Source organism: Nuphar pumila, chromosome 17 (genome assembly GCF_984573655.1).
Source record: "Nuphar pumila chromosome 17, dmNupPumi1.hap1.1, whole genome shotgun sequence".
Lineage (NCBI taxonomy): Eukaryota > Viridiplantae > Streptophyta > Magnoliopsida > Nymphaeales > Nymphaeaceae > Nuphar > Nuphar pumila.
Genome location: NC_143265.1, coordinates 81,452,378 through 81,467,500, shown reverse-complemented (window position 1 = coordinate 81,467,500; position 15,123 = coordinate 81,452,378). Strand labels below are relative to the sequence as shown.

The following is a 15,123-nucleotide window of genomic DNA, read 5'->3' as shown; positions in this document are numbered from 1 at the left end:
TCCAATTAAAATTCTACAACTTGGACAAGTGGTAGACGTAGCTGTACAAAATAGGAGGGCTATTTTTGTAAATATACCGAAGATGGAGGAACACCAAACCCCACTAACAAAAGTTATATGTATACTTTCACGTTTCTTGTGTGCATGAATGAATATGTATAATGTGATTCTCATTTTCCATTGTATGAACCTTATAAAAAAACACTTACTTTTGCCCGTAGAATAGATAATTAGAAATACACCTAAGGCTTGATTAAAAAAATCCAGTGCCTCGGATTAACTTCACATCCGTGTTGAATCGTTCATAGAGAAGACATACCAACGGGGGCTCCACTTGACTGGTAGGAGCAGCTAATGCACGTCACCATGTGTTGGGACGTTGCAGGTTTAAAACCCAATGGTATTGCTGTATAACTGGTAGGGGTCTGCCTAACCCCACAGCTTGCCTTTCAAAAAAAAAAAAAAATTCATAGATATTATGACTTCTTTTTTCTGACTTTGAAACTCTCATACTTTGGTAGAATTCATCATCCTTCAGATGCAAGCACGACTATCATTTTCTTTTCCAAGAAACAGAAATATTATTAAAGGACCTAAAGGAAAGGGTCCCTCTGAGTCTATGACACTGACCTGTATCAGTAGGGGGCCGGCCAGTTCTGCACCTCCTGGGGTATGGGATCTCCTCTCCTCCTAGAGTTGGCCTTTCAAGATCCCTTTCTTTATCCGGATTGCCCAAATCATTGTAGACATCATAATCAAATATCCTATCTGAGAGCTTACGGACGCCTGACCCATCTCCCCTTAGCTCCTTCAACTCCTTCTCCCTTAATCCTTTTAGCCCTTCAGGTGTTTCTGATGGTAGATATGCCTGTTTCCACAAAAAGTTTAATTGCTGAAGTCACAAATCACAATATGGTTCTTGTATCACAGAAAAAAATATAATAATAATTATCATGAAAAACTACAATCAGAACTAAGCAAATCATGAGATAAAGAGAAGAAGAAACAAGAGTCACTAGATTTACGTGGTTAGGCACACAAAAAAGAAGCAAAAATCTTCTAGTAGGATGTGAGGAAATATAATGACGAGATAATCAATATTAGAGAATAGTTTATTAGTCCAATGGTTGGCTTGATGGAAGAGATGAAACAAGGGTTATCGAGAGGTGATCCAGTGATTGGACAGAGTACCTTTTTACTATTCTTCAATAATCGATCGGCTTAATAAAAGAGGAGGGAAAATAAGAGGGCGATCGGGTAGAGCGCCTGGCATCCAGTCATTGGGCGAGTACCTTTTCATAATATTGATCCCATGATGAGAAAACCAATGTCAGTATCGATACCAGCCCTGTATCGTTCGACCAACGATTCAGGTGAATCCGACCGATACCGATACTCAAAGTAAATCGTTCTGAATCGGCCAAAAAAATAATAATTAAAAAATATTACGTGTCAATCTGAATGTGACATGTGTTAAAACCATTAAAATAATAAATTTTAAGTATTTCTTATACTTATTAAAAAATGGCCGATTCGGGGGGTGAAGCCTGTCAATTTTCTGCCTATACACACCGATACTGATAACACAATAAATAGAAATTGGTTCACTATAAGCTGACTTTTGATTCAATAGAGCGTTGTTGCATGAGTTGGTGATAGAAATATTTGTCCTGGTTTTAGAGCATGCATGGCATGAAATGCTGATGTGAGAAATAGAACAGAAAGCTTTACATTTTCAAGTCAAAGGGTTCCGTGCGAGGACGGATTCCATCATTTGATTCAGGATGGGTTGCATCCAACGTTCAATCAACGGCTAAGATTGCACCTGAATGCGGACTAATCTTAACCGTCCAAATGCATCAGTTGGATGATTAGGATCAACACAGGATACTTTGTATCTTGTGTCAAAGGATGACATCTTTTTTTTTGTTCTATGCAGATCTGGTTCAGCATTTATATAGGTTCATATATAATTAATAAGGAAATTGTGAAAGAAAAGGCAAAAAAAAAGTAAGCACAAATTTTATTTATTTTTACCTTGTTGGTGAAGAAAATTCGCTTCTCCTGATGAATTCTGGTGGACTGGACCCAAGAGTTGCATGCGAAATACACCGGGCCACCAATGAACCCTTCAAGCACTATGCTCTCCAAGAAGAACTCTCTATGGTGCTGGTTCAACACCGTGATGGCTCCTGGCTGCCCGAAATCCGAACCGATGACAAAATCTGCCGTATACTCGACCTTCTCTGCGTTAACGTTCGACTTCTTAAGCCAGTGCATCAAGATGGCCTCGTTGCTCCTCTTAGCTGATCTTGTATCTGTAACCAATAACATAAATAACATTAAAAGAACTAGAACCAATATCGAGTGTTGCACAAATTATCACCGACATGGCTCAGCCCCAAGGGGCTGCTGGTGCAGTGTGGTAGGGCCGTGGCCACTAGACGGGTACGTGGTCATGGTTCCATTCTCATGGGCGTCACATCACCCCTTTTGTATATTGCTGGAGCATGGTGAATCCCTAGGGGCTAGGGGTGCAGCCTGGTTTTACACAAGCAGCAGCACGGCCAGTTGTCTTTCTTTGGCGGTGATTTTCTCCGGTTTATCATTCGGAAAAAAGGGCCATGGCTTGGTGCAACGGTAAATTGCTCAGGCAGCCAGTGAGAGTCAGTCCATGGCTTCGACTCTTAGTACGGTCATTTTTTGTAAAAAAAAGTGGAAAAGTCAGGACCAGCGTATTGGGGGTGGGACCTTAATTAGCTGATAGATGGGCGGTTCAAGGTTTGATTACCATGGGCGTTGCCTTTGCGCAGAAGCCTATAGACTCCGGAGGCAGAGGTCCTATAGCCAGCGCGGACAGGCACGGTTTCTCCGGGTTATAGATTAAAAAGAAAAAGAGGAACATCCCACACTCCTCCACCCTCAATAGCACTAGACGTGACCCGTTATAACTGAATTACAGAAGCAGAAAGCAGAGCGTGTGATGCGATTCATACTCTGATCAACGTCCGCACTAACGATCTGGAGAAAAACGTTTCTTCCCATCATGTCGTAGAGGGCGTCCAAATGCTTCCCGACGATCTCCTTGAGATCCTCCTTTCTGATCTTCCTTATGGTCACGATGGCCCTCACCTTGAACTTGATGGCCTTCTCTGCCACTGCTGTCCTTCCCACCCTATGGCTCACCACAGCCATCGTTGGCCTCACATATTTCTTCAAACGAACCAAAGGGATTGAGGAGCCAGCACCAAGGCCCAAGGACACCGTCTTCTTTTCTATTGGAAACACGGGAGTCCCCACCAAGAAAGAAGGCCTCTCTACGGCTAGACAACCCTTACTTTTCATGCTGACAGACATGGTTAATTCCTCTATCCCTCTTCTCAAAAATTATTAAAGAATGAATACAATCAATCTCTCTTACTCTATTGGAGAATAGAGAAGGAGAAGAGGAAGAGTGAGAAGGTGTATGGAATTGTTTGAAAGGCGAAGAGGAGAGGAAGAATGAGATTGTTTGAATGATGTAGTGGTATTTATACAGCGTGGTCTCTCGATCGATCGATCGAGAGAGAGAGATTTTTATTCACACGTGAATCTCCTTGACGAAGAGCGTGGTGGAACGAAGGACCGTGAGATGGGTGTTTGAGTTAAAGAGATTTTTTACCCGATACGAGCGGCAGTGACCATTGAACCGCGTCAATCTGGTTGACCAGCTCGACTGCACGTGTCTGGTGATTCTCGCGTGCTCGCCCATCGTTTGTCAATGAAGCAGAAACAGAGCAATTTACATCATTTTATAAAACCAGAAGAATTTATAAACCCTCTTATTTTCCACCCAAGTTTGGGGAAATGACCAGAATATCCGCTAACAGGCAGGAATGCCAATGGTTTGGATCTTGATCTTATATCTCACTAAATCTGAATCTGATTAGTCGATTTCTGTAAAAAAAGGATCAGACCAGACCAAAGTTGTCAGATTAGGAAGCGGAAGCAAAAGCAAAGAAAGAGTAAGGAAAAAATAAGCCAGAAGGGCTGCATTTTAAAATGTATAGGAAGTGCGAAACAAGGAATAACAAATAATATAAAAATTGAATGAGAATAAAAATGAAACACATATAAAAACTAAAACAAAAAGTGATTATTCTTAAATTTCATGATTTTTTAATGTAAGAATTAAATTTTTAACAAAATCTAAAAATAATGAACAATTTAGAGAAAACACAAAAAACTGAGTGAGAAGCATGATAGAAAACATATAAAAAACATAAAAACTAGAGTAAGAGAACTTATAAAAATAAAGTTTGTGAAAAGCATTAGAGAATATGGACGCACAATGAGCCGAGCTAGCTCGGGCTTGACCCGTTTAAGCTCGGCTTGAGCTCATTTAAAAAATAAATGAGCCACGCTTAAACAAAAGTTTAGGCTCGGTGCACATAAATGAGCCAAGCTTCAACAAGTAGTCCAGCTCAGTTAGGCTCGATAACCCGTTCAAAATCGGTTCACATAGTTATATAAAAAAATTATATTTTATATATATACAATGTTTTTCTATTTTTATATGTAAAGAGGTGTTACCTTAGTGGGTAAGTCTTTGGGCTCTTTTGAAAGGGGTTTGGGTTCAAATCCCACTACTTTTTTTTTTTCAAAAAGTGATTTTGACACAAACTAAAAAAAAACTCTAAAACTTTTTATAAATGTATTCAGTTCGAGCTGAGCTGAGCTTTGTTCGAACCCGATCAGAACTACATGAACCAGACCCGGTAAAGTAATATTTTTTATCATTTTTATATTGAAAAATTACTGATCTTAATTGAAGCTCGGGTTATTCATACATTTGTAAAATATATGTTGATATTATTTTCTAATATGAAGTAAAGATGTCAAGGTGGGCAGGTGGGCACTGCCTAGTTTTGCCCCTGCTCATAGGTCTGCTTGTAGATATATTCTCTTTGTAGGTGAACCTCATAAAATCTTCCAATGAATGATGATGTAACTGACTGCAAACTACAAAATATACCAAACATGACCAATTTATTGTTTTTCTGACAGTTTTGCTCTTTTTTTTTTTGTTCTAATTCATGGTAGCTATTTTTTTCAAGAAACAACTTACATGGCACTTGATTTTTTCAAGTGACAACTTAAACAAATGGTTTGATCAAGGCGCCTAAATTTTTATGCAGCAAAGAGTCCATTGACCAGATCTGTTATATTTTGAGTCTTGAATTGGCCGTGTTTGTCATGCATATATATATATATATATATATATATATATATATATATATATATATATATATATATATATATATATATATATATATATATATATATATATATATAGAGAGAGAGAGAGAGAGAGAGAGAGAGAGAGAGAGAGAGGTAAAACGTGGGACGCGGCAGTCAAACACGTGCACGACACTGATATATGTGTATTAGTGTCTTTGACCACTATTAATGATGTGCGGGTGAAAACAAACTTTTTTGCGGCCGTCGCTAAAAGGTCAATTTTTTCATTAACCTCGAACAAAAAGCTGTTCGGTGTTACATCCTAATATATATATATATATATATATATATATATAGTACAGATGAGTATAGGGAACAAATGAGTTGAAATTTACTTAACTTAACCCTGTAGATGTGTTTGTATAATCTATTTGTTAGAGATCGACTTTTAGATCATATTTTTTTTATATAAAAAAGTGTTTTTTTAAGTTATGAAAATTTGGTGCAGTTCTGGTCATTGTTTTTTTAGTCACCAAAAAACCCCATACACGAGCCAAATTCCGGTGATCTAAAAGTAATTCTCCGCCAAAGAGACAATGTAAATAATTTATGTAAGACAATATTCACTTAAAAAAACATGAGCAACAAGATATTGCTCATTTCAACTCTCAGACCCTTTGGGCAACAATATATATATATATATATATATATATATATATATATATATATATATATTTATATATATATATATATATATATATATGTGCATTTTCAAGTAAATTACTGTATAAATAGGCTTAGCAATTTTTTTTTTAATTTAGTACAAATCATGTTTCCGATCCAGAATAGATGCGGAAGAGCGTTATTTTTATAATTACATTTTGGTGCAATTTGAACAGTTTTTTTTTTCTTAGCCCGATCACCGATCACTGCCATATCCCACACCTCATTCCTCCTTCGAAATTAAAGACCAAGTACCTTGCAAAGTACTCGGTCCAGACACGGATCCTCCCTCTTTGTTTGGAGCCATGTTTTCTCCTGTCTATTAAAAAAAAATGCGAGAATCAAAATATGAGGCACCACAAACAAACAAGTATCTCTACAATCCAATTATCACAAGTAATGATATGCTATCTTCAAAAGAGTAATGCTCCGGGAGTACTTACTCCCACATACTAGAAATCATGGTTGTAGGCTGTATCTTCTCAATTAAACCTTATTGATTTGCTCAACATATTTTATTTGATCGGAATCATGGTTTGGATCATGTTTTTTGGACAAAAAAATAATATTTTTTTAAGTCATGAAATTTTGATACATTGTGAGCCGTTGATTTTTGAATTAGGTCTTAAAAAACATACATGTATGCTATAATCAAATGATCCAAAACTTGTTTTCTACTAAATAATACTTATAGATCATATCTATAGGGTCTGATCAATGAAAAAAGATCATTTTTTTTTTAAATCTAAAGCTTCTATTAGGTGGGATAAGTGAACCATAACACCATATTGTCAATTACTGGTTATGGCATGTTTTTATGCCATTACCTTTGTATACCGGTCTAGCCCAAAAATAGATGAATGTAGCTTCGGCAAGTGCAGAAGTGAAATATCGAGCTATGTCTAGGGTAACGTCTAAGATTTGATGGATAAAAGATGCCCTTTTTGCCTTAGATTTATCCAAGAGTTATATTGTGATAATAAGAGTGTCATAGTATCAGCAACAAATTGAGTTCATCGTGATGAAATGAAACATGTAAAACTTTTTCAACCGTTCATGTTAGCCTTTGTGTGCAGGACCAAACAGCTGATTTGTTAATAAAACTAATAGCTATTAGTCCACATCCTATTGATAACTGCATTAATGTTCCATGTTGTCTGAGAGAAGCCAATTAGCATAATATATTCCTTTGAAACCTCTTTTTTATAGTCATGCCTATGAAAATCAGAAATCAGCTGAGTTGGAGTCCTTTACCTTCCAAACCATCACATCGAATCCTGCAGAATGTGGGCTGCATTTGTGTCCACACACTTGGCACTCACTGAGATGAAATGACAGCCTCTTTTTTCACATGCAACAATGTGGAGCTGCAACTTCCATGTCTAAGGGTTTTTTTTCAATAACTATGACCAATGATTTTTCAAAGACATTGATATTGTTCAGCAATCAAACTCATAGAGAAGTTACAACTCATGGATGGTTTGTCAAGGCAGGTTGTGTTGGACTTTTAGGATCGGGGTATGCAAGAGAAGAATCGAGGAGAAGAGGAATGAGGGTTGATTAACGGCCTACATCAGAGGAGATCTCTGAACCTCTTGGGATGATAGCAGAGGCAGGGGGCTAAAGAATTTAACCTTCCCTGGGTAGTCGTTATCCAGCCTAATTGTCCCATTGGATTCTCAAACATGCCGAGAATCCAATGTATAATGGGTCCCAGCATAATCTTGGTGGTGTATATCTCAATGGCCCATTAAATGAGTCATTGGATTCTGTGAGACCTATTTGGTCACACTGGATCCATACCAGGATCCAACATCTCCCACTTGACCATATGGGACGAACACCCATATTTTATCATAACCAGTGCATTATATATGCACTTATGACATTATGAGGTTTACATACGCTAGTTAGAGTTTTCCTTCATAATATATCCCTATCATGACGTTATTCACAAACTAGGTTATTTTTTCATCATATCATAACTTTCAAGTATTCACCATTCACTGCATATTAAGTCATGCAGTCCACAAATACATCATAATGTGGGTCTTACATAGTTATGGGGTTCTTTTGCTCTTCCATGACCTTACCATAGGCATGCACTCTAGTGGAGTACTATGAAAATTTATAAATTCATGATTTGCCAAACATAGCAAATACTTTCACTTTCTATGTGCATTAACACATAAGTTGATCACTACCTGATCATTTCAGACCAGTGTATCCGGATCCAAATAGATCAACATCATTTAGTATTTCATGCAAAACTTTAAAACATAAAAGATATCCTTTCATGTATTTATATCAGCATTCTATAGGGAGCATTATTATCATTATTACAGATAAATATCCTCACATGTATATGCAAAAAAAAAAATTATAATTCCGCTCCCACTTTTCCAATGCATTGCATTTAAGCAATATTTGCATTAAGCCATGACATTATGTAGTTTTACATACTCTAGTTAGATTTTTCTATCATGATATATCTCTATCATGAGGTTATTCGCAAACTAGGTTATTTTTCATCATGAAGTAAGTCATAAATCTCATACCCAAATCCAATTAGGATGTGCACCATATCCATATCCAATGAGAGTTCTCTCATTATCATTTGGATATACTAGATATAATAAGCCAATTACAAGGCTTTAATCAAACCACAAGTTTGAACATTTAAGTTCAATTTCATTACCAGATCCATATATTCAAATCTGACTTTAGATGTTATCTTTCAAGTCCAATGCGATCCATATTAAAATGGATCTCCATACAAAATAAAACCATATATCTTACAGGATTTGACTATAATCCAAATCCATATCCAAAATCATATATTTTAAATGTCAATGGATCCATATTACACATCCAATATTCCACTTATCTGGATCTAACTGTGTAAATCCCCGATCCATATAAAATATATTAGTTCCAAATATCTAGCCGAACACTATCGGGATTCAACATAGATCAAATCTAGATTCATACAAAATATATATAGATTTGTCTCTAGATCAATTCTGGATCCGCATACCATATCCAGACATAATACTCATTCAGATTCAATCACAAAACTGAATCAAACTGGATCTATATCCCATATCCAAGCATAATACTCATTCGGATCCAATCACAAAACTAGATCAGACTGGATCTATATCCCATATCCAGGCATAATACTCATTCAGATCCAATTACAAAACTGAATCCATATCCTATATTCAAGCATATCACTCAACTGGATCCAATCTGGATTAAACTAGATCCATATAATATATCTAGACATAACACTTATTTGGATCCAATCATAAAACTGGATCAAACTAGATCCATATAACATATTCAGACATAACACTCATTTGAATCCAATCACAAAACTGGATCAAACTAGATCCATATAACATATCTGGGCATCCGAACCCAACACTAGATCTTGTTCAAGTTCAACAAGATCCAATAACAATGTTTGGATCCAAAATAAATTCAACTGGAATTATACCCAATAAATTTAAACTATCTTGATTCATCCAATATTGCTTTATTGGATACAACTAAGTCTATGTTACCTTACTAGATCCAAACATCTAATCTAATAACGATCACATCCAATTTGAACCAAGCATAAGATCAAATGGATCAGAGTCCAATATTGACCCAAATAACAAATCTTACAATTTAACTTGATCTATATGAAAAAAAATTGGATCAAACCATACTGGATCCAGACATTAACATGAACCAAAACATAAATATAATATTACGCATAAGAACAATACAATAACTCAAAGAACTTCTAGATCCAAAATTTTTACTGGATCCAACTAGTTTTTTTTATGAAAATACATGTACCAATTGGATCCAAACCTATCATGATGACGCTCTGGGAGGTATTCTGCTAACCAAAAGCACTTTTATGCAAAATTTAAAAAGTTAGAAATAGTTCTTAATAAACCAGAACATTAAAAACATAATATCTTTGAGCTAAACAAAAAAAAACTCCATGTGGTCTTCTGTAATTTCAGAAAACATGTCCTGGTTTCGTGTATTAACTAGAAGAGGCTTATTGGAAATTTTCAAAAAAAAAACTAGAGCCTTTGAAAAAAACAAAGGCCTCAAGAAACATAGTTTGAATCCACTAAAAGAAACTGAGCCGGTTTCTTAGTCCGCCTTTTTTTTTTAAACACAAGCTTGGGTTAGGTAGACCCCACCAAGGTACCACTGGGTATTAAACCTGCAACTTTCCACAACAAGGAACTTGCACTGACAGCTCCTACCAACCACACGGAGCCCTCTGGGTTTCATCCTTTTTTTTTTTACCCTTTTTGTAAAAGGGAACTCTAGGGTATCCTTCTTGAAAAAAAATAGAGAATAGGGGCGAAAGTTGCGCCCCCTTTTCAAAACTTTTTTTTTATTAGTCACCTTTTCGTAAAAGGGGAACTTAGGGTTTCCCCTTTTTATGAAAGGGGAAAAATAGAGAGGAGCTAAAAAAAAGGGGACGGATGAGGGCGACGGTCGTCGCCCTCGTCGGTGTCTTCGCCTGCAGATTCAACAACGATCGGTCTCCTGATGGATTTCGTCCTTGTCGCCTTTGCCAGAAGATCCTGCAACCGCCGACCATGGTATGCGGCAGTCGTCCAGCTGGTGGGCCTCAGGCACTCCATAACCGCCACTCGATGATTTCAGCACAACTGCCCTGAAGGGGGTCTTCACTACGCCTCAATCGACAACCTCTTAACGGAAATGGGTTTTCCCCTTTGCCTCAGACTTCAGCAGCCTGCAGTCGGAGACCAACATGGATCACAACCACCATCGTCACCGCTGCTTTCGCCGGAAGATCCTGCATTTTGGGGGATCTCCTCCACCCTTCACCCATAAAAAAGAGGGCACGACTAAGAGTTTCCCTTTTTTCCAGAGGGAAACAGAAGTGGGTGGTTGCTGACCCGCTTCTTCCGTGGCTACCTGCCATGGTTTTCGGTGCAACCGTCGGCAAGATTTGGGTACGACAGGCGGAGGGGCGATGATGGTGTCTTCTGTAGGATCCATTCCGGCGAGGTCCACAGTGACGATACTCAGGTAGATCGAAGAGATAGAGAGAGAGCAGAGGGTTGAAACCCTCTGCAAATCTCTCCTTTGGAAACCCCAATCGAAGGGGGTTTCTCTTCTATGTTTTTCACCCGAGCACCACCTGTTCCGGCTACTCCCCCAATCAAAGAGGGTTTCTCTGATTGATCTCGAAACCCCAAAGGAGAAGGCTTCAGCTACTTCGTTGTCTCCTCTTGAGATCGTTGATGAGGCAAATAAAGACGACAACTTCATCGCAGATGCGGTCGTTGACTTCGCCTTCACTGCTAGTGGCTTCGATTCTGCACCGCTGCTCGGTCGTGACCTTGGGGTCGGTGACATGGCCGCCTTTCGCTTTCTGCTTTACCAACTCACTGATCTCGATGGAGCGCTTGTCGACGAGCAAGCCGATGGATGGAGAGGGAGCCAGCGCCTACCACATCACCTCCACCTCACCCAACAATGAGCTCGCCAAGCTCCTCTACATCGAGTCCACCGAAGAAGAGTTCAGACTCGCCCCCTTTCGAAGTTGAGGAACCCACCAGAAGAGCACGACATGTCCAGCGGGAAGGAATAACAGGGCTTCCTCGAGGTTGTATCAGACATACATCTCTGACGTCTTCGATAATGAGCCTTCATAGTCGATTTTGAGCGCATCGCAGATGTTCAACACCTTCAGCCTTGTGCCGAGGTGAACGAGCTCACTCTAGATATGCACGGCCTCGCCCGTGTCGTCGCTCAGAGGGTTGACAGGCAGGATCTACCAGCCGAACTTCCCCTTCTCGCTGGAGCTCGACCCAATGTGGCCTATGGAGCTTCGCTCGCAGATCTATCATTGGCCAGATGCCGAGCTCCTCAATGATCCACTCCTCTCGATGTTGTACTTCTCACACAGGAACAGAGTGGAGTGACATTGCCGCCCTCAAGCCGCACTGGAGCACGGTGTTCTAGCAAGCCACATGTATCCCCTATTTATTTTTTTTAACCACAACACTTCTGGCATGTCAATCCCACGGGCTGCAGATACGATCGAGGCGATGCCGTTTCGATTGGATCGGGCTTTGGCAGCAACTCAATGACAGAGGGATCTCTTCCAGTATTAATGATGTCGATAGTGATCAGGGGTTTCAAAGAAACTTTTTTTTTCTCTTCCGCTGCTTCACTGACAACAATGTCTGTCTGCAAGGCACCATTGTTCACTGGACGAGCCTTTCCGGAACCATAACTCTGATACCACTGTTGGACTTTTAGGATCGGGGTGTGCGAAAGAAGAATCGAGGAGAAGAGAAATGAGGGTTGATTAACGACCTGCATTAGGGGGGATCTCTAAACCTCTTGGGATGATTCAACAGAGGCAGGGGGCTGAAGAATTTAACCTCCTCTGGGTAATCGTTATCCAGCCTAACTGTCTCATTAGATACCCAAACATGCTGGGAATCCAATGTATAATGGGCCCCACCATGATCCTGTTGGTGCATATCTCAATGACCTACTAAATGGGTCATTGGATTCCATGTGAGACCCATTTGGTCACACTCGATCCATACCAGGATCCAACAGGTTGCTGCATGCCCATCATGCAACGACACTGCATATAATGTGAAATCTTATATATAATTGATTATCGGTTTTATTTCATCGCTCCACTTGGGAACAATGATATCAAAGAGTGGACTGGGGCACATGGATGCCTCTATCAAGTGATATATATATATATATATATATGGCCATATACAATATGATGTCCACTGCTCCCTAAGGTTACTTTTGATCGTGACCAAACAACGTAACAAAATAGAAAAAAACACATGTTTGTGTTTTATATGCTCTCCACTGTACAAGAATTTGTGTTCCTTGAATCTAGCATTTGATTTTTACCTTGTGTGGACAACTTGACTACATATGGATAATGAGTCGTGTAACTTTATTTTGGATATATAGTATGACTCGATCTACCCATCATATGAGTTTAACATATTTATTAGGAAGTTTAGCTCCGGATATGGATCTCAGATTGCATCTAAAAACCAAAATTTGTTTAAAATTTAGGTGATTTTAAAAAAAAATTGATATTTTTTTATATAGGAATGCTTTAATTGGTGTCATATTGGATTTAATTTGAAAGTTTATATAAAAAAATTTTGGAATTTAGCTGCGAATATGGATCTCAAATTGAATTCAAGTATAAAAAAATGTTTAAATTTTGGGTAATTTGAGAAAAAAATAAGAATTCATATTTTTTATATACAAATAAAAAAATCTTAAATAAATCAGAAAACCTTAACATAAAAGGAAATAAATAATAAATAAACCAAAAAACCCAAAACTACAAAAAAACCATAAATAAATTATAAATTAAATATAAAAAGCCCAAATTCAAACACTAATGCGAGAAACTCAAAGAAAATAACCCTAATCAAATACAAGAAAATCCATAATCAAATTAATTATAAAAAGCCTTAATTAAAAAAATTTGATTGAAATCCCTAATCAAATTAAATATCAAAAGCCCTAATTAAAAATATTTGATTCAAAAGCCTAATCAATAAAAATAAAAGAAAACCCCTTAATCAAAGAAAATCAAAGAAAAAAGCCCTACTCGCATCAACAAAAAATCTTAATAAAACTAAATATGAAAAATCTTAATTAAAAAGATTTGATTCAAAGCCCTAATCAATAAAAATCAAAAGAAAAATCCTTAATCAAAGAAAAAATCCCTAATCACATCAACAAAAAATCTTAATCAGACTAAATATGAAAAATCTTAATTAAAATTTTTTGATTCAAAGCCTAATCAAAGAAATTTAGTAATCAAAGCCTTAATTAAAAGAAGAAGAAGAAGAAAATACAGAGATAGAGGACGAAAGGAAGAAGAAGGGGAAGAAAGAAGAAAATGGAAAGAGTGAGAGATAGAGAGTGGAGGGTCAGGGTTAGACAACCCTTAGCTCGAGCTTTTTTTTACCCATTCTCCGCCTAACAGGGTGGTGAAACGATGGTTCGCCGTTCCACGTGCTTGCATTTGCTGCGTTCAGATTTTGATCGCCAATGCGATCAAACACACCCTAAGTTGCATGATTTCTCTGTAAATGCACTATGCTAGCAAGCATCACCAACAAAACCAAATCTAGAGCAACCTGGCCCTGATTTTTGGGTATAGTATCGAGTTCGGACTCAAGTTTAACCGTACCCAACATAAGAGAAAGCAGACCCAATAAGAACTACATGAATCATACTCAGGCCAGAACCGGCAAAACTATATTTTTTTTATGATTTTTACATTGAAAAATTGCTGGTCTTAATCCGAACTTGGGTCGGGCCTGAGTCTGGTATAAAATTCACAAACTATACCCGGGGTCCATGTACGTAGTTCTTGAAATCATGCTACGATGCAAATCTTATTTTTATTTTTTAATGTTATTCACTTAAATTGTAATACAATGTTGTTTAAAAAATATTAGAATAATGTCGAGACTCCATCAAACGACACTTTCTACCTTTTTTTTTTCTGTCAAACCCGCCCAAAAATAAAAATAAAAATCCGTGGTCATGCTCAGCCGCAAATGAGATGTCATTGCATTCCCAAAGTCCAAACCAAAAGAAGGAAAGAAAGATTGGAGACTTTGAAAGTTGGAGGGAGGGAAGGAAGTTGTGGTGATCATCGAATTGGGTGCTCAAATTGATAACCAGGTCGGTGACCTAACCCGTAGGGTTGGAAAAGGTTTACTGTAACGTTTAAGGCCTTAGACGGTGGGCGGGGGAACCTACAGAGAGAGGGTCAGGTCAAAAGCCAAAGGGAGTCAGGTGGGCAGTGGACGTTGGAGGACGGAGACATATCGGCTGCCGCAAATTTACTTCTTGCCCACCGGATTGAGACATGGCGTGTTGGGGGCTACGGGCACCGGTCGGTGCCTGCTCCAACCATTCCTGCCATGACCAATTCGTTTTAATGAAACTTTTTTCATTTTTTAGGTTTTATTTTTTATGATAAGGAACGCTCCCCGAGAATCACGGGATTCGGACGAAAATCCCGCTAAGAACATCAAAATTAGACAAAAGTTGGATGCGGCGGACGCATTCATAATCGTATGTAATTTTCGATCCACCTTCCCCCTCGTT

The 15,123-nt window shown here is 38.2% G+C and overlaps 1 protein-coding gene across 1 annotated transcript in view; it reads right to left on the bottom strand.

The window, feature by feature from the left end:
• The window catches only part of LOC149812467 (linoleate 13S-lipoxygenase 3-1, chloroplastic-like), a 9,113-nt gene extending 5,593 nt beyond the window's left edge, over nucleotides 1-3,520 (bottom strand). Inside the window, exons 1-3 of the mRNA XM_089993656.1 lie at nucleotides 2,997-3,520; nucleotides 2,038-2,318; nucleotides 631-868 (exon numbers count right to left, since the gene is read on the bottom strand). Of these exons, the coding sequence (XP_089849782.1) occupies nucleotides 631-868; nucleotides 2,038-2,318; nucleotides 2,997-3,357 (880 nt within the window). The 5' untranslated portion in view covers nucleotides 3,358-3,520. The remainder of the gene's footprint in view (nucleotides 1-630; nucleotides 869-2,037; nucleotides 2,319-2,996) is intronic.
• Between the last annotated feature and the right edge of the window lie 11,603 nt (nucleotides 3,521-15,123).